This window comes from Pristiophorus japonicus, chromosome 1 (genome assembly GCF_044704955.1).
Source record: "Pristiophorus japonicus isolate sPriJap1 chromosome 1, sPriJap1.hap1, whole genome shotgun sequence".
Taxonomy (NCBI): Eukaryota; Metazoa; Chordata; class Chondrichthyes; family Pristiophoridae; genus Pristiophorus; species Pristiophorus japonicus.
Window position 1 is genome coordinate 268,051,933 of NC_091977.1, and position 26,156 is coordinate 268,078,088.

General features: G+C 47.5%; 1 protein-coding gene across 1 annotated transcript in view; it reads right to left on the reverse strand.

The window, feature by feature from the left end:
• LOC139270451 (E3 ubiquitin-protein ligase UHRF1-like) overlaps positions 1 to 26,156 on the reverse strand; it is a 212,406-nt gene that overhangs the window by 17,339 nt on the left and 168,911 nt on the right. The window contains exons 8-10 of the mRNA XM_070888440.1: positions 20,725 to 20,848; positions 20,505 to 20,612; positions 7,763 to 7,867 (exon numbers count right to left, since the gene is read on the reverse strand). Coding sequence (XP_070744541.1) covers positions 7,763 to 7,867; positions 20,505 to 20,612; positions 20,725 to 20,848 — 337 coding nt within the window. The remainder of the gene's footprint in view (positions 1 to 7,762; positions 7,868 to 20,504; positions 20,613 to 20,724; positions 20,849 to 26,156) is intronic.

Below are 26,156 nucleotides of genomic sequence, written 5' to 3' on the forward strand. Positions count from 1 at the left end.
GAGTGACACAGTTAATTCAGAGACTAGGGTCCTGAACTTAAGGAAAGGTAACTTCGATGGCATGAGATGTGAATTGGCTAGAATAGACTGCCGAATGATACTTAAAGGGTTGATGGTGGATAGGCAATGGCAAACATTTAAAGATCACATGGATGAACTTCAACAACTGTACATCCCTGTCTGGAGTAAAAATAAAACGGGGAAGGTGGCTCAACCGTGGCTAACAAGGGAAATTAAGGATAGTGTTAAATCCAAGGAAGAGGCATATAAATTGGCCAAAAAGGCAGCAAACCTGAGGACTGGGAGAAATTTAGAATTCAGCAGAGGAGGACAAAGGGTTTAATCAGTGGGGGGGGGGGGGGGTGGAAATAGAGTGAGAGGAAGCTTGCTGGGAACATAAAAACTGACTGCAAAAGCTTCTATAAATATGTGAAGAGAAAAAGATTAATGAAGACAAATGTAGGTCCCTTGCAGGCAGATTCAGGTGAATTTATAATGGGGAACAAAGAAATAGCAGTCCAGTTGAACAAATACTTTGGTTCTGTCTTCACGAAGGAAGACACAAATAACCTTCCGGAAATACTGGGGGACCGAGGGTCTAGTGAGCAGGAGGAACTGAAGGAAATCCTTATTAGGCGGGAAATTGTGTTGGGGAAATTGATGGGATTGAAGGCCGATAAATCCCCAGGGCCTGATAGTCTGCATCCCAGAGTACTTAAGGAAGTGGCCCTAGAAATAGTGGATGCATTGGTGATCATTTTCCAACAGTCTATTGACTCTGGATCAGTTCCTATGGACTGGAGGGTAGCTAATGTAACACCACTTTTTAAAAAGGGAGGGAGAAAGAAAATGGGTAATTATAGACCGGTTAGCCTGACATCAGTAGTGGGGAAAATGTGGGAATCAGTTATTAAAGATGAAATAGCAGCGCATTTGGAAGGCAGTGACAGGATCGGTCCAAGTCAGCATGGATTTATGAAAGGGTAATCATGCTTGACAAATCTTCTAGAATTTTTTGAGGATGTAACTAGTAGAGTGGACAAGGGAGAACCAGTGGGTGTGGTGTATTTGGACTTTCAAAAGGCTTTTGACAAGGTCCCACAAGAGATTGGTGTGCAAAATTAAAACACATGGTATTGGGGGTAATGTATTGACATGGATAGAGAACTGGTTGGCAGACAGAAAGCAGAGAGTTGGGATAAACGGGTCCTTTTCAGAATGGCAAGCAGTGACTAGTGGGTTGCCGCAGGGCTCAGTGCTGGGACCCCAGCTATTTACAATATACATCAATGATTTGGATGAAGGAATTGAGTGTAATATCTCCAAATTTGCAGATGACACTAACCTGGGTGGCGGTGTGAGCTGTGAGGGGGACGCTAAGAGGCTGCAGGGTGACTTGGACAGGTTAGGTGAGTGGGCAAATGCATGGCAGATGCAATATAATGTGGATAAATGTGAGGTTATCCACTTTGGTGGCAAAAACACGAAGGCGGAACACTATCTGAATGGCAGCAGATTAGGAAAAGGAGAGGTGCAACGAGACCTGGGTGTCATGGTTCATCAGTCATTGAAAATTGGCATGCAGCTACAGCAGGCGGTGAAGGTGGCGAATGGTATATTGGCCTTCATAGCTAGGGGATTTGAGTATAGGAGCAGGGAGGTCTTACTGCAGCTGTACAGGGCCTTGATGAGGCCTCACTTGGAATATTGTGTTCAGTTTTGATCTCCTAACCTGAGGAAGGACATTCTTGCTATTGAGGGAGTGCAGCCAAGGTTCACCAGACTGATTCCTGGGATGGCAGGACTGACATATGAGGAGAGACTGGATCGACTGGGCTTGTATTCACTGGAGTTTTGAAGGATGAGTGGGGATCTCATAGAAACATATAAAATTCTCACGGGACTGGACAGGTTAGATGCAAGAAGAATGTTCCCGATGTTGGGGAAGTCCAGAACCAGGGTACACAATCTAAGGATAAAGGGTAAGCCATTTAGGACTTAGATGAGGAGAAACTTCTTCACTCAGAGAGTTGTTAATCTGTGGAATTCTCTACCGCAGAGAGTTGTTGATGCCAGTTGATTGAATATATTCAAGAGGGAGTTCGATATGGCCCTTACGGCTAAAGGGATCAAGGGGTATGGAGAGAAAGCAGGAAAGGGGTACTGAGGTGAATGATCAGCCATGATCTTGTTGAATGGCGGAGCAGGCTCGAGGGGCTAGATGGCCTACTCCTGTTCCTAATTATTATGTTCTTATGTTCTTAATGTCAAAAATCATTTTAATCAGGGGTACGGTAGCATAGTGGTTTTGTTACTGGACTAGTAATCCAAAGGCACGAGTTCAAATCCCACCATGGCAGCTGGGGGAATTTAAATTCAGTTAATTAAACAAAAATCTGGGATAAATAAAAAACTAGTAATGGACAGAATGAAACTACCGGATTCTTGTAAAATCCCATCTGGTTCACTAATGTCCTTTAGGGAAGGAAATCTGCCGTCCTTATCCAGTCTGGTCTATATGTGACTCCAGACCCACAGCAATGTAGTTGCCTCTTTAACTGCCCTCTGAAATGGTAGCTTACCACCACCGTCTCGAGGGCAATTAGGGATGGGCAATAAATGCTGGCCTTGCCGGTAATGCCCACATCCCGTAAATGAATTTAACATTTATTTTTTTATTTTTTATTTTAAAAATGGGCCCAATATGACAAGCCATTCCAAAGTGAATTGTACATATTGTCCCTCTTTCCTTGGCCATCATTCTTGTGGTACAATAGCATCAATTATTTGTCACATAAACTGATATGCAATTCCCTTTTAAGAAAAGATGAATGTTATGCTTTCATTTGTGACAATTCCATCCTGTTTTAACAACGACTAATTATGACTTTTAAGAGCTACAATTTCGAAACATGTATTCCTGATTAGTACAGACATGGATAACGTATAATTACATTTCCCCATTGTATAATTTTAAAATGTTACATTCCCTACTTCTGCCAAAGCCTTACCTTGATAAAGTAAGAATGCACTGACTCAAGGAGCAGGAGGTGTAGGTTCAGAAAGGCAGTACTCCAGTACAGTACATTTTTATTTTTACTGTTAGCTAAAATGGAGTCTTGCATTGGTGTAAGAACATAAAAATTAGGAGCAGGAGTAGGCCCTATGGCCCCTCGAGCCTGCTCCGCCATTCAATAATTATGGCTGATCATTGACCTCAACTCCATTTCCCCGCCCGATCTCCATATCCCTTGATTCCCCTAGACTCCAAAAATCTATCTATCTCAGCCTTGCATATATTCAGCATCAGAGATTCAGCATCCACAGCCCTCTGGGGCAGAGAATTCCAAAGATTCACAACCCTCTGAATGAAGAAATTTCTCCTCATCCCTGTCCTAAATGGCCGATTCTTTATCCTGAGACTATACCCCCTAGTTTTAAACACTCCAGCCAGGGGAAACAACCTCTCAGCATCTACCCTGACTATCCCCTTCAGAATCTTGAATGTTTCAATGAGATCACCTCTCATTCTTCTAAACTCCAGAGAGTATATAGCGTGTACTAACACACTGTACCACAAAACAATGGCAGCAATTAATCATCCCTTTAAGAATCTTTCCATTTGGATATTTATTTTTGGTACAATACCTTCATGGAGCTTCTCCAAGGCAAACCCACTACATTCAGAAGGACCAGGGATGTTCTAGGTTTGATCCCCAGTCAATGTGACAGTAACCAGGTGAAGGGGCAGGATAATTTGCTCAGCACTTCTCGACTAAGGAGGGGAGGAAAATAAAATCAGCTCGGGCTCACTTGCAGCAACTTCGACTAGAAAGTGAGCGTGTGTGTCAAGTCAGGTAAGGGTGAGATCAATCCCAGCTGTGGATGCCCTCTAAGCTGAATAGTCCTCCCACACTGGCCTTACACATGAAGCATGGCTACTGGACAACATATCAGAGAATGATGCGTGCAACTTCAGTGCTGGAGGTGGGAGGTGATGAGATGAGGAGGGAAAAGCAGCTTAATTTGGGCCAAAGGATGAATGAAAATGATGTGTATTTGGGTGCTACTGTACAATGCGATCATAGAATTCTACAAGTCCATCAGATGAAGCTTGTGGGATGTGTATCAGTGCATGACAGAGGGAGCGGGAGAGCGCGAGGCAGAGGGAGCGAGCACGGGCGAGGCAGAGCGGGCGAGGCACAGAGAGCGAGCGGGCGAGCGAGACAGAGAGAGCGAGCGCGACGTACGGGCCATTCTAATGTTTTTGCTATTGAGGGAGTGCAGCGAAGGTTCATCATACTGATTCCAGGGATGGCAGGACTGTCATATGAGGAGAGACAGGATCAACTGGGCCTTTATACACTGGAGTTTAAAAGGATGAGAGGGGATCTCATAGAAACGTATAAGATTCTGACCGGACTGGACAGGTTAGATGCGGGAAGAATGTTCCCAATGTTGGGGAAGTCCAGGACAAGGGGACATATTATTAGGATACGAGGTAGGCCATTTAGGACTGAGAGGAGGAGAAACTTCTTCAGAGAGTTGTTAACCTGTGGAATTCTCTACTGCAGAGAGTTGTTGATGCCAGTTCATTGGATATATTCAAGAGGGAGTTAGATATGACCCTTACGGCTAAGGGGATCAAGGAGTATGGAGTGAAAGCAGGAAAGGGGTACTGAGGGAATGATCAGCCATGATCTTGTTGAATGGTGGTGCAGGCTCGAGGGGCTGAATGGCCTACTCCTGCACCTATTTTCTATGTTTCTATGACAGAGACAGACAGAGCGAGAGAGGGGGACATGGCGTGAGGGAGAGAGGGGGACACAGCACGAGGGAGAGAGGGGGACACGGCGTGAGGGAGAGAGGGGGACACGGCGCGAGGGAGAGAGAGGGACACGGCGTGAGGGAGAGAGGGGGACACGGCGCGAGGGAGAGAGGGGGACACGGCACGAGGGAGAGAGAGAGGGACACGGCGCGAGGGAGAGAGAGGGGGACACGGCGCGAGGGAGAGAGGGGGACACGGCACGAGGGAGAGAGGGGGACACGGCACGAGGGAGAGAGAGAGGGACACGGCGCGAGGGAGAGAGAGGGGGACACGGCGCGAGGGAGAGAGGGGGACACGGCGCGAGGGAGAGAGGGGGACACGGCGCGAGGGAGAGAGGGGGACACGGCGCGAGGGAGAGAGGGGGACACGGCGCGAGGGAGAGAGGGGGACACGGCACGAGGGAGAGAGGGGGACACGGCACGAGGGAGAGAGGGGGACACGGCACGAGGGAGAGAGGGGGGGACACGGCGCGAGGGAGAGAGGGGGACACGGCGCGAGGGAGAGAGAGGGACATGGCGCGAGGGAGGACACGGCGTGAGGGAGAGAGGGGGGACACGGCACGAGGGAGAGAGAGGGACACGGCACGAGGGAGAGAGGGAGACATGGCGCGAGGGAGAGAGGGGGGGACACGGCGCGAGGGAGAGAGGGGGGACACGGCACGAGGGAGAGAGGGGGACATGGCGCGAGGGAGAGAGGGGGACACGGCGCGAGGGAGAGAGGGACATGGCGCGAGGGAGGACACGGCGTGAGGGAGAGAGGGGGGACACGGCACGAGGGAGAGAGGGGGACATGGCGCGAGGGAGAGAGGGGGACACGGCGCGAGGGAGAGAGGGAGACACGGCACGAGGGAGAGAGAGGGGGACACGGCGCGAGGGAGAGAGAGGGGGACACGGCGTGAGGGAGAGAGAGGGGGACACGGCACGAGGGAGAGAGAGGGACACGGCGCGAAGGAGAGAGAGGGGGACACGGCGCGAGGGAGAGAGAGGGGACACGGTGCGAGGGAGAGAGAGGGACACGGCGCGAGGGAGAGAGGGGGACACGGCACGAGGGAGAGAGGGGGACACGGCGCGAGGAAGACACGGCGCGAGGGAGAGAGAGAGGGACACGGCGCGAGGGAGAGAGAGAGGGACACGGCACGAGGGAGAGAGGGGGACACGGCGCGAGGGAGAGAGGGGGACACGGCGCGAGGGAGAGAGAGAGGGACACGGCACGAGGGAGAGAGGGGGACACGGCACGAGGGAGAGAGGGGGACACGGCACGAGGGAGAGAGGGGGACACGGCGCGAGGGAGAGAGAGGGGGACACGGCGCGAGGGAGAGAGGGGGACACGGCACGAGGGAGAGAGGGGGACACGGCGCGAGGGAGAGAGAGGGACACGGCGCGAGGGAGAGAGAGGGACACGGCACGAGGGAGAGAGAGAGGGACACGGCGCGAGGGAGAGAGAGGGGGACACGGCGCGAGGGAGAGAGAGGGACACGGCGCGAGGGAGAGAGGGGGACACGGCGCGAGGGAGAGAGGGGGACACGGCGCGAGGGAGAGAGGGGGACACGGCGCGAGGGAGAGAGAGGGACACGGCGCGAGGGAGAGAGGGGGACACGGCGCGAGGGAGAGAGAGGGACACGGCACGAGGGAGAGAGAGAGGGACACGGCGTGAGGGAGAGAGAGGGGGACACGGCGCGAGGGAGAGAGAGGGACACGGCGCGAGGGAGAGAGGGGGGACACGGCACGAGGGAGAGAGGGACACGGCGCGAGGGAGAGAGAGGGACACGGCGCGAGGGAGAGAGGGGGACACGGCGCGAGGGAGAGAGAGAGGGACACGGCGCGAGGGAGAGAGAGGGGGACACGGCGTGAGGGAGAGAGAGGGGGACACGGCGTGAGGGAGAGAGTGGGGGACAAGCGCGAGGGAGGGACACGGCGCGAGGGAGAGAGGGGGACTCGGCGCGAGGGAGTGGGGGAGAGGCAGGAGCCAGAGACAGACAGCGGGAGGGAGACGGACAGAGAGAGTAAAGGAGGGAGACAGACAGAGAGAGTGAAGGAGGAAGACAGACAGAGAGAGGGAAGGAGGGAGACAGGCAGAGAGAGAGAGAGAGAGAGGGGGGCAGAGAGAGGGACAGAGAGGGAGGAGGGAGGAGGGAACAGAGCGAAAGAGAGAGACAGAGACGAGGGAGGGAGACAGAGAGAGAGGGAGGAGACAGACAGACAGAAACACAGAGGGAGGGAGATAGACAGACAGGGATGGAGGGAGGGAGACAGACAGAGAGAGAGAGAGGGAGACAGACAGAGAGGGAGACAGACAGAGAGGGAGGGAGACAGAGACAGAGAGGGAGACAGAGACAGAGAGGGAGGGAGAGGGAGACAGAGAGGGAGGGAGAGGGAGACAGAGAGGGAGGAAGACAGAGACAGAGAGGGAGGGAGACAGACAGAGAGGGAGGGAGGGAGACAGAGAAAGAGAGGGAGACAGAGACAGAGAGGGAGACAAAGACAGAGAGGGAGGGATACTGAGAAACAGAGAGAGAGGGAGGGAGACAGACAGATGGAGGGAAGCAGACAGATAGGCAGACAGGGAGGGAGACAGACAGACAGAGACAGGCAGACAGAGGGAAGGAGACAGAGAGATGGAGACAGACAGACAGGGAGGGAGACAGACAGACAGACAGGGAGGTAGAGAGAGAGAGACAGACAGACAGAGAGAGAGAGAGAGAGAGAGAGCGAAGAGGGAGACAGAGAGAGAGAGACAGAGAGAGACAGGGACAGAGAGGGAGAGAGACAGAGAGGGGGAAGAGAGAGAGAGAGAGAGCGCGAGAGAGAGAGAGAGAGGACTCAACTTACGTATCTGCTCAGGTAATGCTGTGCATCAGTGTCCCAGAGATATGTGTAGCTACAGCTAAATGGATTTGTGAATATTGTACAGAGTTTGCTGTTTTAAACTACATACCACTTCATCCTCAAAGCCGCCAGCTAGCACCAGGGAGTAGGCTCCATCGTTACTTCGGCCGTGAATCCCTCCAACATGTGGCCTGTGAACACCTGCTTCACTCACCTTGCAGCAATAAAGCATTCAGATTTAAAACAGTTAAGAAAAACGGCAATTGAGTTATCCACAGATAATCAGTTATTACCTTGAGTTAGCCGTTTGTCTTTAACAGAAGTAAAAACAGAAACAAAGATCTTCCAGATGAGTCATATGATCTTAAAAATAAGGTCTGACAGATCGAGTGAAATTTGATTTAACACAAAAACTGATTAGTACACAAATTAGCTGTGTGTTCTTGAATATTCTTGAATCAGTCCACATGAGATTCTCAGATATACAAATACGGAAAATTAAGCTTTGTTGTTGGGTAGACAACTTACAACACAAAAGTAGGAACAAACATTTGTCTAGAAGCAGCTGTGGAAGAAGCAGAATGGCCCATAGTCTTCCTCCTACACTCCAATAAGGTGCCATTAATGGCAGAAGCAAATACTTCTTGGCCAACTGAATACATCTGTAGTGTCGTTTCAAGATACTTTTAAAGATAATTCAAAACAAAAAGTAGATTACCCACATGGTAGAATTCCCTTCATTCTTTAAAAGATGTGCTTCCTCAATACATCCCAGAAGTATAGCCTTAGCTTGTCAAGTTCTGGGGAAGCCACATGATAAACACACATGAAAATGCGATGACATTGTAGATAGGTCATGACAATGTAGTTTCCTACTCCGATATTCTATAAAGCCCTGGGATCAGTGGCATTGAATTATTTAACGAGGTAACAGAGAGAGTAGTTGCAGTAGATGTAATATATCTAGATTTTCAAAAGGCCTTTGATAAAGGTACCACATAATAGACTAATGAATAAGGTCAGAGAATGCGGAGTCAGGGGACAAGTAGCAGAATGGTTCATTAGTTGGCTTCAAGACAGAAAGCAGAGAGTAGGGGTAAAGGGTAACTATTCAAAAGGTGGGAAGTGGGGTCCCACAAGGATCAGTGCTGGGACCACTGTTGTTCATAATTTAGATTAACGATTTAGACATTGGAATCCAAAACACAATTTCTAAATTTGCGCATGTCACCAAATTGGGGACGATAGTCAATTTTGAGGACTGCAACAAATTATAGGAGGACATTAATAAACTTGCAGAATGGGTATATAATTGGCAAATGAATTTCAACACAGATAAGTGTGAGGTATTACATTTTGGTAGGAAGAATAGGGAGGTCACATACTGCTTGGATAATAAGTCTAAATGGGGTAGAGGAGCAAAGATATCTGAGAGTACAAATACACAAATCACTAAAAGTAGTGACATGTTTGTAATGTCATAAAAAAGCAAACCAAGCACTAGGGTTTATTTCTAGAGGGATAGAATAAAAAAGGAGAGAAGTTATGCTAAACGTGCATCGAGCCTTGGTTAGACCATATTGGAGTACAGTTCTGGTCGCCATATTATAAAAAGGATATAGAGACATTGGAGAGGGTGCAGAGATGATACCAGAAATGAGAGGTACCCATCAGAAAAGATCGAACAGGCTGGGTCTCTTTTCTCTTGAAAAGAGAAGGCTGAGGGGTGACCTATAGAGGTCTTTAAAATTCTGAAAGGTTTTGATAGAATAGATACAGAGAGTTTTTCCCACTTGGGGCAGTTGCAGCTAAACCTAAACAGTAAGGTTTATCAATTGTGCGCGCTAAATGTGGCACCCTTATATGTGCTATCACTGAAACCTGATTAAGCATCTGAGATAGAGGTAGAACCTGCCCCCTAAATTTATTTTCTTCAAGATGTTAATCAGTGTAGAATGCACTTAATCAGCTATTGGCTAACTGCCATGAAGTCATCAGTTTGCCTCGGGTCTTTACATGATAAGAAATGTGTACCTATTGAAAATGCCCAAGTTCTGGTTGAGATACACAATAACTTCAGGTTGTGCTAACATCTATACAGTGGCAATGACATTCAAATTCTAACTTTGTGGTAATGGAGAAAACATTGAGACAATGTTTTGACCGAAATGAAACTGGGCAGCGACCTTAGTTTTAAAAGTCTGGGTGTGTCCTACCGACAATTTAAATACAGATATTCTACAATAAGGGCTTACTAACTGAAACTAACACTTATAATTGTGCAATACATAAGAAACAAACACACATTTGAAGAGATTCAAATGGTGGTCACATTATCTAATAAGGATCAAAATAAAGTTATCAACTGGGAGTCATGTGGGCCCAATTGGGTGCAATTTTCAAAACAGCTTGCTTAAAACAGGATATCAACAGACAATCCCTTGACAATCCAAACACAAATGTGCATTAAAGACTGAAATAGCCACAACATGAACGCGATCGAACTACGTGTTAAACTTATGTGAAGCACATGCTGGAGATACTCCAGAATATGCAGAATGTGTGTGACTGGACTAACCACCTTATTGAACCAATGTTTTCCATTTCCTGTAAGAAACTAAAGAAGATATCAACCCCTGGGAAGGTAGAAGCTGATCTAACAGCCACTCTCTTTCAATAACTGTCTATCAACCAGAATGTCTCCATTTTCAGATGCACTATTTGGTCTTCCCAATACAGCAAGAGGCCCCCCTCCCACCAGTGGTTTCCTCAGGGATGTGGGATATTCATGGATCTGGAGGCAAGGATAGGGGGCGATGGCGCTGCTGGCCTTAGCATGGGTGAGGACACAAGCCGTGGCATTCTGAATGACATCTAGTCTATGAATGGCAGAGGTGGGCAGGGAGCCATGGAGTGTGCGTGGGAAGTCCAGCCAACTGGTGATAGAAATGTAGCTTCACATTTCAGGGCCAGAACATTAGGGGTGTAGGTAGGTAATGCTGTAATGTGTAAAGTCTTGGTGAGAGGTTGGATATGGGGGAGAACATTGAGCTCAGGATCAAGCAGCACCCATACATTTTTCACGACTGTCTAAGCCGGAGGTTGCAGCTAGCAAGGGAGAGACAAGGCCAGAGGCTTGCAAGTGTTTGTGGGAAACAAACAGGATGATTTTGAATTTGTCTGTATTAAGCTGGAGGTAGCTCTGACTTAATGGAGTCTTCATATCGGACATGCAGTTATAGATGGTGGCAACAACCATACCAGCCATGGAAGAAGTGATCAGTTAGAGCTGGACATCATCAGTGTCAAAGCTGACCATATGCTGCTTGGTAATATTGGCACAGGGCAGCATGCAATGACAAAGAGGAAGGGGCAAAAGATGGAACCCCAGAGTCCACTTGAAGTAAATGTGCAGCATGGGTGAAGAAACCATTTGAGGCAATGTATGGCAAGGGAGGAACTAAGAGAGAGCACCAGCATTGGGAGGTGGACTGTGGCAGAGAAACATTTGACGAGGAACCATGATCACTGTTGCAGTCACATAAGATAGCGTTGCTGACTTTGACCAGTGAGGGTGTGGTGTTATGGCAGGACAGGAAGAATGATTTAGTGACTTCAGCGAGTGGTGGGAGCATCATTGCAGGACTACAAAGTTTTCCAGGACTTTAGTACAGCGTAGGATACTGCTGTCTTCTGGGAGAATCAAAATATCAGGAGCAAAAAATGTGTTCATTCCAAATTAGAGTGAACTCTTCTATCACTCCTGATGTTAGTAGGTCGCTTACAACATTCGACGTGAAAAAGTGGGTAACCTTCTCTGACAATCCCATGGACCATGCATCTAAGGTTAAACTTTTCCTTACATCCACAAACCCATACAGGCAACTGCCTAACCAGCGGAATAATTTAAAGTTTTGGTGATGGTGTGAAACAGGTGATATTGGATCGGCCGCTCATTAAATACAAGGCCTGGTTTTACTATCCAGTGAACCACTCCGCAGCAAACTAGTCTCAACAGCTATTTCTAGACTGCTGGAGGATTAAAACGTTCCAGGTTTCAGTGATACAATTGTTGGATTATCATCCCTCATCATCATCATAGGCAGTCCCTCGAAACGAGGATGATTTGCTTCCACACCATGAGTTCACAGATGTTTCGAATGAAGAACCCGAACTACATCCTCAAGGGTGAAAGATGCCTGATGTGGATTTTTTTAACGTGTGGTGGCTGTTGCACACCAGTCATCGCACGGGCTTGACAGAGCTAGGTCTTGGTCCAGTGGCAAGGATTACCCAAGACAACTGGAGACTTGCTCTGCTGCACGGAACTAGTGTGCAGACATATTACAGTGTGGGCAGGTCCGTGTTGTCACTGGGACCCTGGCCCCGAACTCATGCCTCCCCTGGGCACCGATCACATCCCTCTACAGTCTCTCACAGCTCTTTCGCCCCGATCTCGCCGCCCCTGCTGCATCTGCCCACGCTCCAATCACTGAGCTGGACATTGATGACGTCACTCTTCGCTGCCGTCGCCCTCTTGCACCAGCTCGCGCTGTACCTTGTAGTGGCCTCCACACTGCTCCTGGGCCACCGCACGCCGCTCCTTTTATGACCCCGATCTGCAGCTGATGGGTCTCTTGCAGGTCGGGACCTCCACGCTGCGTTGGATTAAGTAATGCATCGACTTCTCCTTTGGACTGTGTGGCACCATTTGGTCCCAAACTAATCAGCAGAGCTTGCAATCTACCATCAGCTGGAGGACTGTTACTTCCAGCAGAGTGGGAAACACAAGGAATCAGAACTTCTCCAATTCCAGCTGACCCGTGCAAGCATAGCTTCCACCTACATGATGGCCGCAAACAGAACAAGAGGATGCAGGGAGCTCAGTTGAGATCAGTAGCATAGTGGTTAAATTACGGGACTAGTAATCTAGAGACCTGGTCTAATAATCCAGAGATGCGAGTTCAAATCCCCACCACGATAGCTGGGGAATTTAAATTCAGTTAATTAAATTAATCTGGAATCAAAAGCTAGTATCAATAATGGTGACCATGAAACTACCCATTGTCAGAAAAACCCATCAGGTTCACTAATGTCCTTTAGGGAAGGAAATCTGCCGTCCTTACCCGGTCTGGCCTATATGTGACTCCAGACCCACAGCAATGTGCTTGACTCTTAACTGTCCTCTGAAATGGCCCAGCAAGCCACTCAGTTGTAACAAAGAAACAAGAATAATAAAGCTGGACGGACCACCCAGCATCGACCTCAGCACCAGCTTCGGACACAAGGCACAGAATGTACTCTGGGTGGGGGACTTCAATATCCATCACCAAAAGTGGCTCGGCGCCATTATCGACCAAGTTCTGAAAAACGTAACAGCCACACTGGGCCTGCAGCAGGTGGTGAGAGCCAACACGAGGGAAAACCTACTTGATCTCATCCTCTCCAATCTACTTGTCACAGATGCATCTGTCCATGACAGCATTTGAAGCAGTGACCACCACACAGTCATTGTGGAGACGAAGTCCCGTCTTCACACTGAGGACACCCTCCATCGTGTTGTGTGGCACTCCTACCGTGCCAAATGGGATAGATTCAAAATAAATCTAGCAGCTCAAAACTGGGCATCCATGAGGCCATCATCAGCAGCAGAATTGTATTCCACCACAATCTGTAACCTCATGGCCCGGCATACCTCTTACTCTACCGTTACTATCAAGCCAGGGGACAAACCCTGGTTCAATGAAGAATGCAGAAGAGAATGCCAGGAGTAGCACCGGATGTACCTAAAAATGAGGTACCAACCTGGGGAAACTGAAACACAGGACTACATGCATTCTAAACAGCAGAAGCAGCATGCTATAAAAAGAGCTTATCGATCCCACAATCAACGGATCAGATCAAAGCTCTGCAGTCCCGCCACATCCAGTCATGAATGGTGGTGGACAATTAAACAACTAACGGGAGGAGGCTGCTCCATGAATGTCCTCATCCTCAATGATGGCGGAGCCTGCACATAAGTGCTAAAGAAAAGGCTGAAACGTTTGCAACAATCTTCAACCAAAAGTGCCAAGTGGATGATCCAGATCGGCCTTATCCGGAGGTCCCCACCATCACATAAGCCAGTCTTCAGCTAATACAATTCACTCCACATGATATCAAGACACGGCTGAGCGCACTGGATACAGCAAAGGCTATGGGTCCCAACAACATCCGGCTGTCGTGCTGAAGACTTGTGCTCCAGAACTAGCCGCGCCTCTAGCCAAGCTGTTCCAGTACAGCTACAACACTGGCATCTACCTGACAATGTGGAAAACTGCCCAGGTATGTCCTGTCCACAAAACGCAGGACAAATCCAATTTGACCTATTACCGCCCCATCAGACTACTCTCAATCATCAGCAAAGTAATAGAAGGTGTCGTTGACAGTGCCATCAAGCAGCACTTACTCATCAATAACCTGCTCACCGATGCTCAGTTTGGGTTCTGCCAGGACCACTCAGCTCCAGACTTCACTACAGCCTTGGTCCAAACATGGACAAAAGAGCAGAATTTCAGAGGTGAGGTGAGAGTGACTGCCCTCGACATCAAGGCAGCATTTGACCGAGTGTGGCACCACGGAGCCCGAGTAAACTGAAGTCAATGGGAATCAGGGGGAAAACTCTCCACTGGCTGGAGTCATACCTTGCACAAAGAAAGATGACTGTGGTATTGAGGGAGTGCAGCGAAGGTTCACCAGACTGATTCCCGGGATGGCAGGACTGACATATGAAGAAAGACTGGATCGACTAGGCTTATATTCACTGGAATTTCGAAGAATGAGAGGGGATCTCATAGAAACATATAAAATTCTGACGGGATTGGACAGGTTAGATGCAGGAAGAATGTTCCCAATGTTGGGGAAGTCCAGAACCAGGGGTCACAGTCTAAGGATAAGGGGTAAGCCATTTAGGACCGAGATGAGGAGAAACTTCTTCACTCAGAGAATTGTGAACCTGTGGAATTCTCTACCACAGAAAGTTGTTGAGGCCAGTTCGTTAGATATATTCAAAAGGGAGTTAGATGTGGCCCTTACGGCTTAAGGGATCAAGGGGTATGGAGAGAAAGCAGGAATGGGGTACTGAAGTTGCATGATCAGCCATGATCATATTGAATGGTGGTGCAGGCTTGAAGGGCCAAATGGCCTACTCCTGCACTTATTCTCTATGTTTCTATGTTGTTGAAGGTCAATCATCCCAGCTCCAGGAACATCGCTGCAGGAGTTCCTTTGAGCAGTGTCCTACACCCAACTATCTTCAGCTACTTGATCAATGACCTTCCTTCCATCATAAGGTCAGAAGTGATGATTGCACAGCGTTCAATTCCATTCGCAACTCCTCAGAAAATGAAGCAGTCCATGCCCGCATGCAGTAAGACTTGGATGACATTCAGGCTTGGGCTGATAAGTGGCAAGTAACATTCGCGTCACACAAGTGCTAGGCAATGACCATCTCCAACAAGCGAGAGTCTAACAATCTCCCCTTGATATTCAACGACATTACCATCGCCGAATCCCCCACCATCAACATCTTGAGGGTCACCATTGACCAGAAACTTAACTGGATGAGCCACATAAATTCTGTGGCAACAAAAGCAGGGCAGAGGCTGGGTATTCTGTGGTGAATGTCTCATCTCCTGACTTCCCAAAGCCTTTCCACCATCTATAAAGGCACAAGTCAGGAGTATGATGAAATATTCTCCACTTGCCTGAATAAATGCAGCTCCAACATCACTCAAGAAGCTTACCATCCAGGACAAAGCGCTTGATTGGCACCCCATTCACCACCTTCAACATTTACTCCCTCCACATCGTGGCTGCAATGCGTACCATCTATAAGAGCCCAAAAGTCATCTTCGGCAGCACCTCCCAAATCTGCGACCTCTACCACCTAGAAGGACAAGGGCAGCAGGCGCATGGGAACATCATCACCTGCGAATTCCCCTCCAGGTCACACATTATCCTGACTTGGAAGTACATCGTCGTTCCTTCATCGTCACTGGGTCAAAATCCTGGAACTCCCTCCCTAACAGAACTGTGGGAGTTCCTTCACCACACGGACTGCAGCGGTTCAAGAAGGCGGATCACCACCACCTTCTCAAGGGCAATTAGGAATGGGCAATAAATGCTGGCCTTGCCAGCGACGCCCACATCCCGGAAGGAATAAAAAAAAATCAATCTGATCAGGGCCTGGAATGCGGGGGAGGATTTCTGATTGGGTTTTTGTGAAGAATTCTGATTGACTGGAGCCAATGGAAGGCAGCTGGAAAAGTTCACAATCCAGATTAGATTTAAATACCCCAAATCACTTGCTAACACTTGTGTGCATGTAACCCTTTTAAAAAAAATTAGCAACAAGTATCAGAGGTGCATGGTATTCAAATCAGGACATTTTAAAACTGTTCCTTATTATTTGGGAATTCAATTTAACTGGCTATATTATACATGCGATCCCCTGTACCACATAATATTGCATCCAGGATGAGGAATGGAGCAGGCTGCAATATCCAGCCCTGAAATATGGGAACTATCCATTCAAAGTAAACAGTATCACTGGTGCTTTAACAATCATATAACTTGCAATGTTTCAGTGGCGAGAGATTGTTCATGTCCCACCCAACAATCAGAGCCAAGCTGCCACAGCATGCGATCTCGGACTCTGCTATTGCTTCAAAATGACCACAAAGCCGCAAAGCAATTGGGTGGCGGGGAGGGAAATGTTCCTAGATATCCAGTTGTAGGAAGAACATCACAACTGCAAAGTGACTTTAATATGCACATAGATTGGGCCAGCCAAACTGGAAGCAATACGGTGGAGGAGGATTTCCTGGAGTGCATAAGGGATGGTTTTCTAGACCAATATGTCGAGGAACCAACTAGGGGGGAGGCCATCTTAGACTGGGTGTTGTGTAATGAGAGAGGATTAATTAGCAATCTCGTTGTGCGAGGCTCCTTGGGGAAGAGTGACCATAATATGGTGGAATTCTACATTAGGATGGAGAATGAAACAGTTAATTCAGAGACCATGGTCCAGAACTTAAAGAAGATTAACTTTGAAGGTATGAGGCATGAATTGGCTAAGATAGATTGGCTAATGATACTTAAGGGGTTGACTGTGGATGGGCAATGGCAGACATTTAGAGACCGCATGGATGAATTACAACAATTGTACATTCCTGTCTGGCGTAAAAATAAAAAAGGGAAGGTGGCTCAACCGTGGCTATCTAGGGAAATCAGGGATAGTATTAAAGCCAAGGAAATGGCATACAAATTGGCCAGAAACAGCAGCGAACCTGGGGACTGGGAGAAATTTAGAACTCAGCAGAGGAGGACAAAGGGTTTGATTAGGGCAGGGAAAATGGAGTACGAGAAGAAGCTTGCAGGGAACATTAAGGCGGATTGCAAAAGTTTCTATAGGTATGTAAAGAGAAAAAGGTTAGTAAAGACAAATGTAGGTCCCCTGCAGTCAGAATCAGGGGAAGTCATAACGGGGAACAAAGAAATGGCAGACCAATTGAACAAGTACTTTGGTTCAGTATTCACTAAGGAGGACACAAACAACCTTCCGGATATAAAAGTGGTCAGAGGGTCTAGTAAGGAGGAGGAACTGAGGGAAATCTTTATTAGTCGGGAAATTGTGTTGGGGAAATTGATGGGATTGAAGGCCGATAAATCCCCAGGGCCTGATGGACTGCATCCCAGAGTACTTAAGGAGGTGGCCTTGGAAATAGCGGATGCATTGACAGTCATTTTCCAACATTCCATTGACTCTGGATCAGTTCCTATCGAGTGGAGGGTAGCCAATGTAACCCCACTTTTTAAAAAAGGAGGGAGAGAGAAAGCATGGAATTATAGACCGGTCAGCCTGACCTCAGTAGTGGGTAAAATGATGGAATCAATTATTAAGGATGTCATAGCAGCGCATTTGGAAAATGGTGACATGATAGGTCCAAGTCAGCATGGATTTGTGAAAGGGAGATCATGCTTGACAAATCTTCCGGAATTTTTTGAGGATGTTTCCAATAAAGTGGACAAAGGAGTACCAGTTGATGTGGTATATTTGGACTTTCAGAAGGCTTTCGACAAGGTCCCACACAGGAGATTAATGTGCAAAGTTAAAGCACATGGGATTGGGGGTAGTGTGCTGACGTGGATTGAGAACTGGTTGTCAGACAGGAAGCAAAGAGTAGGAGTAAATGGGTACTTTTCGGAATGGCAGGCAGTGACTAGTGGGGTACCGCAGGGTTCTGTGCTGGGGCCCCAGCTGTTTACATTGTACATTAATGATTTAGACGAGGGGATTAAATGTAGTATCTCCAAATTTGCGGATGACACTAAGTTGGGTGGCAGTGTGAGCTGCGAGGAGGATGCTATGAGGCTGCAGAGTGACTTGGATAGGTTAGGTGAGTGGGCAAATGCGTGGCAGATGAAGTATAATGTGGATAAATGTGAGGTTATCCACTTTGGTGGTTAAAAACAGAGAGACAGACTATTATCTGAATGGTGACAGATTAGGAAAAGGGAAGGTGCAACGAGACCTGGGTGTCATGGTACATCAGTCATTGAAGGTTGTCATGCAGGTACAGCAGGCGGTTAAGAAAGCAAATGGCATGTTGGCCTTCATAGCGAGGGGATTTGAGTACAGGGGCAGGGAGGTGTTGCTACAGTTGTACAGGGCCTTGGTGAGGCCACACCTGGAGTATTGTGTCCAGTTTTGGTCTCCTAACTTGAGGAAGGACATGCTTGCTATTGAGGGAGTGCAGCGAAGATTCACCAGACTGATTCCCGGGATGGTGGGACTGACCTATCAAGAAAGACTGGATCAACTGGGCTTGTATTCACTGGAGTTCAGAAGAGTGAGAGGGGACCTCATAGAAACGTTTAAAATTCTGACGGGTTTGGACAGGTTGGATGCAGGAAGAATGTTCCCAATGTTGGGGAAGTCCAGAACCAGGGGTCACAGTCTAAGGATAAGGGGTAAGCCATTTAGGACCGAGATAAGGAGAAACTTCTTCACCCAGAGAGTGGTGAACCTGTGGAATTCTCTACCACAGAAAGTAGTAGAGGCCAATTCACTAAATATATTCAAAAGGGAGTTAGATGAAGTCCTTACTACTCGGGGATCAAGGGGTATGGCGAGAAAGCAGGAAGGGGGTACTGAAGTTTCATGTTCAGCCATGAACACATTGAATGGCGGTGCAGGCTAGAAGGGCTGAACGGCCTGCTCCTGCACCTATTTTCTATGTTTCTATGTAAACTATGGACATGTTTCTACATTAAGCTACTAATTTTTTTTTAAAGTAGAAAATATGGGCTTGATTTTCCGGCTCTTCTGCACTCGTTTTTTTGCCCTGGAGCGGCAGCAATGAGTTCTTCTGGGCAGGCGGTCAGCCTCCAGCGCCCCACAGCGATCCTCAGGTCCAGTTTTGTGGCGGCACAGAGAGAAAAGCTGCGCCGGTGTGCATCGCCCCTGGTTGCGACACCGGCACGAGTTTGAGCTCCTGCCCGATCTGTCCACCTGGAACAGCGCGTCGCACTGACCGTCTGGGAAATCCCCTTGGCCAAGAGGTGAGTAATGGATTCCTAAGGTAAGTGAGATTGTTTTTTCTTTCCATTTTTTTTAATGATTTGTGTTGTGGTGACATGGACAATGTTTTGGGAATGTTTTTGTGGGGTTTTTTTTAGGTTTCCCCCCGCCCCCTTAGATGTCCCTCGAAGCGCTCTTTAGCTCGGCTCTTTAGCTCGGGAGTTTCCCATTCTAATACGCTAACAGAGGTGTACAGTGCCTCTCTTAATGCTGCAACCCCTGACTCAGGGCCCAACTGCCCAAACTTACCTACTGAGGCATAAAACTGTTCCTGTTCGCTAACTTTCCTGCCCCGCCGTTATTATCACCCCAAAAATATAAAGGCCCAAAATCCAGCCCTATACATTTAACAACTTTAGCGTACTCGTGTATTTTAAATCTGAAAAATTCATACATTGAAGCACAAGACAGATATTTTATCTAATGCGTGCAGATATTGAACAAGCTCCGCCATGATAGCGTTTCCCAACAGCCATCCTTTAGGATCTTCAGCAGAATACTGTCCCTATGGTTATTGGGAAATCACCACCTTTCTGGTTTAACATAGAATTTTCTGATAGGATCTGGAACGTTCTCATTTTAATAATTGCTGATAAGGAAACGTTGCTTTAAAACTCTCGATACAGTGCAACAAACAAAATGTATTGGCACATCTGAGGAGATAACGTTGGGAAGCGCTTGTGTTTAGACAAATCCTTTATAGAATTAATCATAAAGATCAGCTTTTGGGGAAGGAATTGGAAACTGCAATTTCTAGTGTTTCAACGTTGGCTAACTGTTCCATAAAAATGTCACTGAGCAAGCAGAGTGCAATGCAACATTTGTGATAAAGATCACCTTTCAGCTTGCACCCAGTCTGATGATCCACCTAGCAATCAGCAAATGCACAGAGACAAACAGGCTTGATTTGGATTTTGGCAGGGTGTGGGGTGGGGGTTGCACAGGAATTTGCCCTCAATATTAAAGTAAAATAAAATCTTGCTAAAAACACTGTGATAAATCTGTAGGGTGACCACTAATAATGGTCCAACCCTTATATATATTGCACCTTAATATGAACTCAAGACCAATCACCATTACCTGTATTATACTCTGTTTAAAAATGCCCAAGTTGCACTTACTTATGCACCTTATTTACAAAAACGTGTGTTTATTGATTCATGGATCTCATAGCTAAATTAAAATCACTAACACTGAGAAATGAAATAAATAAAAGAATACTACATACCTGAACTCTGAACTTCCACATTGTGCCAACGGGAGTGCCAGGTATGGGACCATAGTGGTTAGAAGGAACTATTGTGCATTCCTTTGTGCGACCAACACATGCCATACCCTATGGACAGACAATTGAAGAAAGGTATATTGATAATCCAATTGATGTTTTAGAACACCAATCTAATGAATGCATATACATGCAATTGATATGGACAAGCAGCAGTGCCCACCTTGCCCCAGTCTCTCTGACTTGCAGTGCTGGCAGATGGCATCTTGGCCTTCTTCTTGCTTTCTTTCAGTTTTTCCCCTGCTCGCACAACTTCACTCGTATCATTTTTACAGGAGGGGCAATACCTGCAAATAAGCAATATTCAAATATAGAATTATATAACCTATGCACTTAAATGAGAGGGGTGGAATAAGGCGAGATGCTTAAAGGAGGAGAAAGTGCCAGAGGCGTACTTAAAGAGTCGTAATCTACAGGGCTACGGACCTAGACTGGAAGGTGGGATTAGGCTGGGGAGCTCTTTTTCGACCGGCATGGACACGATAGGCCGAATGGCCTCCTTCTGTGTCGTAATTTTTCTATGATTCTATATAGGAATTATTGAAATGATCCAAGTTCAGAAATCACTTCTCAAAACCTATGATTCAAACTCAACTATGAAGTAGGACACTAAATAGCAACAGTGCAAATAAACAAATACTGAAAGCCAGCATTAATTGCCTGAAACGAAGGGCTCATCGAAGCACTTGGCGCTGCCTCCTTACAAGCAGCAACCCCAACTGTCCCATCCTACTTTCACGCTGATCTTAACCGCCCAGCTGAGGGCTAATCTTGCCAATCTCCTCTTCGTCCAACTCACCCCCCATCGCTGACCCTGTGGATGCTGGCAGTGGGGCAGCCATCACCGACCCTCTCTGCACCTCCCTCCAGAATGTCCTTCCGCATGCGAACAAGGCCCTTGCCATCCATGGATGATTGCATCGATATCATGGCCCCGACGGAAACTTGGCTGAGGGGTGATGACACCTTACCCTTAAATGAAGCCTTCCCGCCTGGCTATATCTTCCACCACTAACCCCACCCAGACGGCCATGGTGGCGGTGTGGCTCTCATCACCAAATCACACCATGGTCTGTCCCCCTACTCCTCCAACACTTTCTCCTCCTTTGAGCATCTCACCTTATTGCACCACTCTCACCTCTCGTTCTCTACCGCCCGCCAAAGTACCATAAAAATATTACCGATATTTCTTCACTACTTTCCGCCCTCTGCCTCATCACCGAATCACTTCTCATCCTCGGTGATTTCAACCTTCATCTCAATTCATGCTCTCTCTTCTGAGTTCACTAGCCTCCTATTATCCCTTAATCTGTCCCTCCTTGTAAACTCACCAACCCATATTCACGGCCACTCTATCCACCTTGCCATCTCCCGTGGCCTCGCGACTCCCACCGTGTCAATCGCAGATAAGGCCATCTCTGACCAATTTGTCGTATCGCTCTCCACCCATATCCCCCTTCCACACCCCTCCCCAACTCAACCTCTTTCTGCGTCCGCGTCTGGAAAAAACTCTCTTACAACTGCACTTATGAACTCCCAACTATCCAGCCTATGGCCCTCCATCTCCATGACACTTCTGCAGCTACCAATCTGCTCAATCACACCCTCACCACCATCTTTGATGCCCTAGTCCCTGTTAAAACAATTACTCTCTCTCATCCTGGCCGGTCCCCCTGTTACAGCCCTGATCTTCGCTCTCTTAAGTCCAAGGGAGACTTGAACGGATATGGCGGACAACTGGTTTAGCTATTCACCGCTAGATCTGGCTGGACCACATAAAGCATTATCAGGTCCTGCTCTCGTCTGCCAAAACTGCTCACTATTCCAGGATCATTCTGGAACATAAAGCTAAACCCCGGTTTCTATTCTCTACTGTGAACCGCCTTTTTAAACCCTTCTCCCCAATCTCCACCATCACCTCCGAACATAAGTGTGAGAAGCTCATGGACTACTTTGTCTAAGATTGAGACCACCTGCTCGGCTGCTTCTGTCTCTTCCCTTCCATCCCCTAGCCAATTGGTCTAAACTTCCTCGAAGGATCTTCCCCCCAACCCCTGCCCTAGCCCTGACCTCGCATCTTTCTCCAGTTTTTCTCCGTTCTCCCCTCATGACCTCTCCAATCTCCTGTCCATAAGACCCAAAATCCTGCTCCCTTGACCCTATTCCCACCAAACTGCTGATCACCCAACTTCCTTTTCTGGCTCCCATTTTAGCTGACATTGTTAACTGTTCTCTCTCCTCAGGCTCTGTCCCCCTCTCCCTCAAATCTGCTGTCCTCGCCCCGCTCCTCAAAAAAACAACCCTCGACTCCCTCTGTCCTTGCAAACTACCATCCCATCTCCAACCTCCCTTTCCTCTCCAAAGTCCTTGAACATGCTGTCGCCTCCATAATCCGTGCCCATCCTTCCCGCAATTCCATGTTTGAATCTCTCCAATCCGGTTTCCGCGCATGCCACAATACCGAAATGGCATTCATTAAAGTCACAAATTATATTCTTTGTGACTGTGACAAAGGCAAACTATCCTTCCTCGTTCTTCTTGACCTGTCTTCTTTGACACAGTTAACCACATCATCCTTCTCCAACGCCTCTCCACTGTCATCCAGCTGGATGAGACTACACTCGCTTGGTTCCATTCTTATCTATCTAATCGTAGCCAGCAATGACTTCTCTTCCAGCCCCTGCATAGTTACCTCTGGTGTCCCCCAAGGATCAAGGATCTATCCTTGGCCCCCTCCTATTTCTCATCTACATGTTGCCAAGGGGCAACATCATCTGAAAACACAGCATCAGTTTCAACATGTATGCTGATGACACCCAGCTCTACCTCACTGCCACTTTTTTTGACCCCTCCATGGTCTCTAAATTGTCAGACTGCTTGTCCGAAATCCAGTTCTGGATGAGCAGAAATTTTCTCCAACTGAATATTGGGAAGACCCAAGCCATTGTTTTCGGTTCCTGCACCGTTCCCTAGCCACTGACACCATCCCTCTCCCCAACTTCTGTCTGAGACTGAACCACACTGTTCGCAACCTTGGTGTCATATTTGACCCGAAATGAACTTTTGACCACATATTCACGGCATAACTAAGACCGCCTATTTCCACCTCCATAACATCGCCCGTCTCCGCCCTTGCCTCAGCTCATCCGCTGCTGAAGTGCTCACCCATGCCTTTTGTTACCTGTAGACTTGACTATTCCAACCTATTCCTGGCTGGCCTCTCACATTCTACCCTACAAGTAAACTAGAGGTGATCCAAAACTCGGCTGCCTATGTCCTAACTCGCACCAAGTCCCCGCTCGCCCATCACCACTGTGCTCGCTAAACTACATTGGCTCTCGATTAAACATGCCTCGATTTCAAAATTCTCATCCTTGTTTTCAAATCCCTCCATGGCTTAGCCCGTTCTATCTCTGTAACCTCCTTCAGCCCCCCCCACCCACCCTCTAATTCTGCCCTTTTGATCATCCCTGATTACAATTGCTCAACCATTGGTGGCCGTGCCTTCTGTTGCCTAGGCCCTCAGCTCTGGAATTCCCTGCCTAAACCCCTTCGCCTCTCTTTCCTCCTTCAAGATACACTCAAGTCCCAACCTGAGCTAACCCATCTGAAGAACTGTTACGCAGAGTTGGAAAAAATCTTAGGGCAAGTCAACCTGCCCCATTCTTACACAGCTACTAGCAGTCAATTCCAAGAGTGGCATTAAAGCATGTCTGACAACAGGAAAATATTTCTCTTTGACCAAGCATTTGGTCATCTGCCCTAATTTCTCCTTATGTGGCTCGGTGTCAAATTTTTGACTCATAATACTCCTGTGAAGCACCGTGCGACATTTCACTATGTTAAAGGTGCTATATAAATACAATCTGTTGCTGAAATAACTCAACAGTATACAATGCTCGAACAGCATCTGTCAAACACAATGGCATTTTATATGCATAAAACCTCCACAAATAATTCACAGAGCATAGTGCATTCAAGTTCAATCATAGGTTTCATACCATCAAACTTTCTCCAATTAGTTTTGATTTCTTCAAGCTACACACAATTCAATAACAGAGGGAACAGATAAGCAACCTATTGTCAGACATGCGTTAATATCACTCTTGAAATTGACTGCTAGTAGCTGTGCAAGAATGGGGGAGGTTGACCTGCCCTAGGATTTTTCCCAACTCTGTAACAGCTCTCCAGATCGGGTTGGATCTTGAGTGCAACAGACTACCTGCACTGGATCACTGGGTTTCCATTACAATGAACTCTGATGCACTCGGCATAGCCTCAGATTTGAGAAACTTCATGACTGATGTTTGCAAGCAGCCCTGGCAACCTACTAATTAACAATCCATTTCGGAAGCAACTGAAGGCTGCCATAAAGAGATGGGTAAACAAGGTATTTCTCTTTATACATACAGCCTGACTTGGCAAAGTTTGTCACCCCTCCCCCCCTCCAAAGCTAACTGGTTTCTCATGCCAATGCCCACAGGTGATTTGGGGTCTGGCGTTGTGATGGAGCAGTGTTTAACCTGGTCTGTCCCGTTAAGGCCATGTGAGGAAATGGTCTAAATAGGCACAGCTTCTGAGAGTAATTGCAGCTGCTTGCAAATCCATGCGAAGAGGCCAGGTTAGAAAACCCAACAGGAAATGGCCATCTTCCCTTCTCTTTAAAAAAAATGCTTTATTACCTACCAGATGCCGCATAGATACACACAGTGAGACACAAAAAAAGATGCTAGAAATATACAACAGGTTAATCAGCAGAGAAATGACAGGTGAATATTTCAGGCTTAACACTTTGTCAGACTGAAAACTGAAAGATAAACAACCACTTTAGTAGTCAGGAAGAAAAGCAGGGGGAAACCACAGATTAATAGAGAACCATTAGCTGAGGCAATGGAAAAGCACCAATAGAACTAATGAATGTACGAATAGCTAAGGCAATGAAAAAAGACAAATGGTGGGGGAAGGGGGGGGCACACAAGGACAAAAGCAAGAAAATTGTGATTAGAATTTCTTTTAAAATGCTGCTAATGCAGAAGGTTGGAAATGAAAGACAGAAATTCCTGCAAACACATAGGCAAGAACAAGTTCAGCCAGGAGGATGGGGGGGGGGGGGGTGGATGGGAGGTAGCCAAGGGCCCAGACACCACCCTGGTGATGGATGGATTCAAGAGGGAGTTAGATATGGCCCTTACGGCTAAAGGGATCAAGGGGTATGGAGAGAAAGCAGGAAAGGGGTACTGAAGTGAATGATCAGCCATGATCTTATTGAATGGCGGTGCAGGTTCAAAGGGCCGAATGGCCTACTCCTGCACCTATTTTCTATGGTTCTATGAGGTGGGGGTGGGGGGAAACAGAGAGACTGCATATCCTCAGTTAAAATGAGACGATTGGGGGACCAGAGATTTGAAATTGTCCAAGTGGCAGACAGCATCGCATGAATCACAGATGTAGGTAGGTAGTTAAGGGAACAGGAATAGTCCAGTCAACACCCACTGGCTCTCTATCTCCAGTGCAATAATTTCAAAATCCTTGTTCATTGATTTATGCACGGCCTCATACTACCCTACCTCTGTAACCTCCTCCGGTCCCACACCT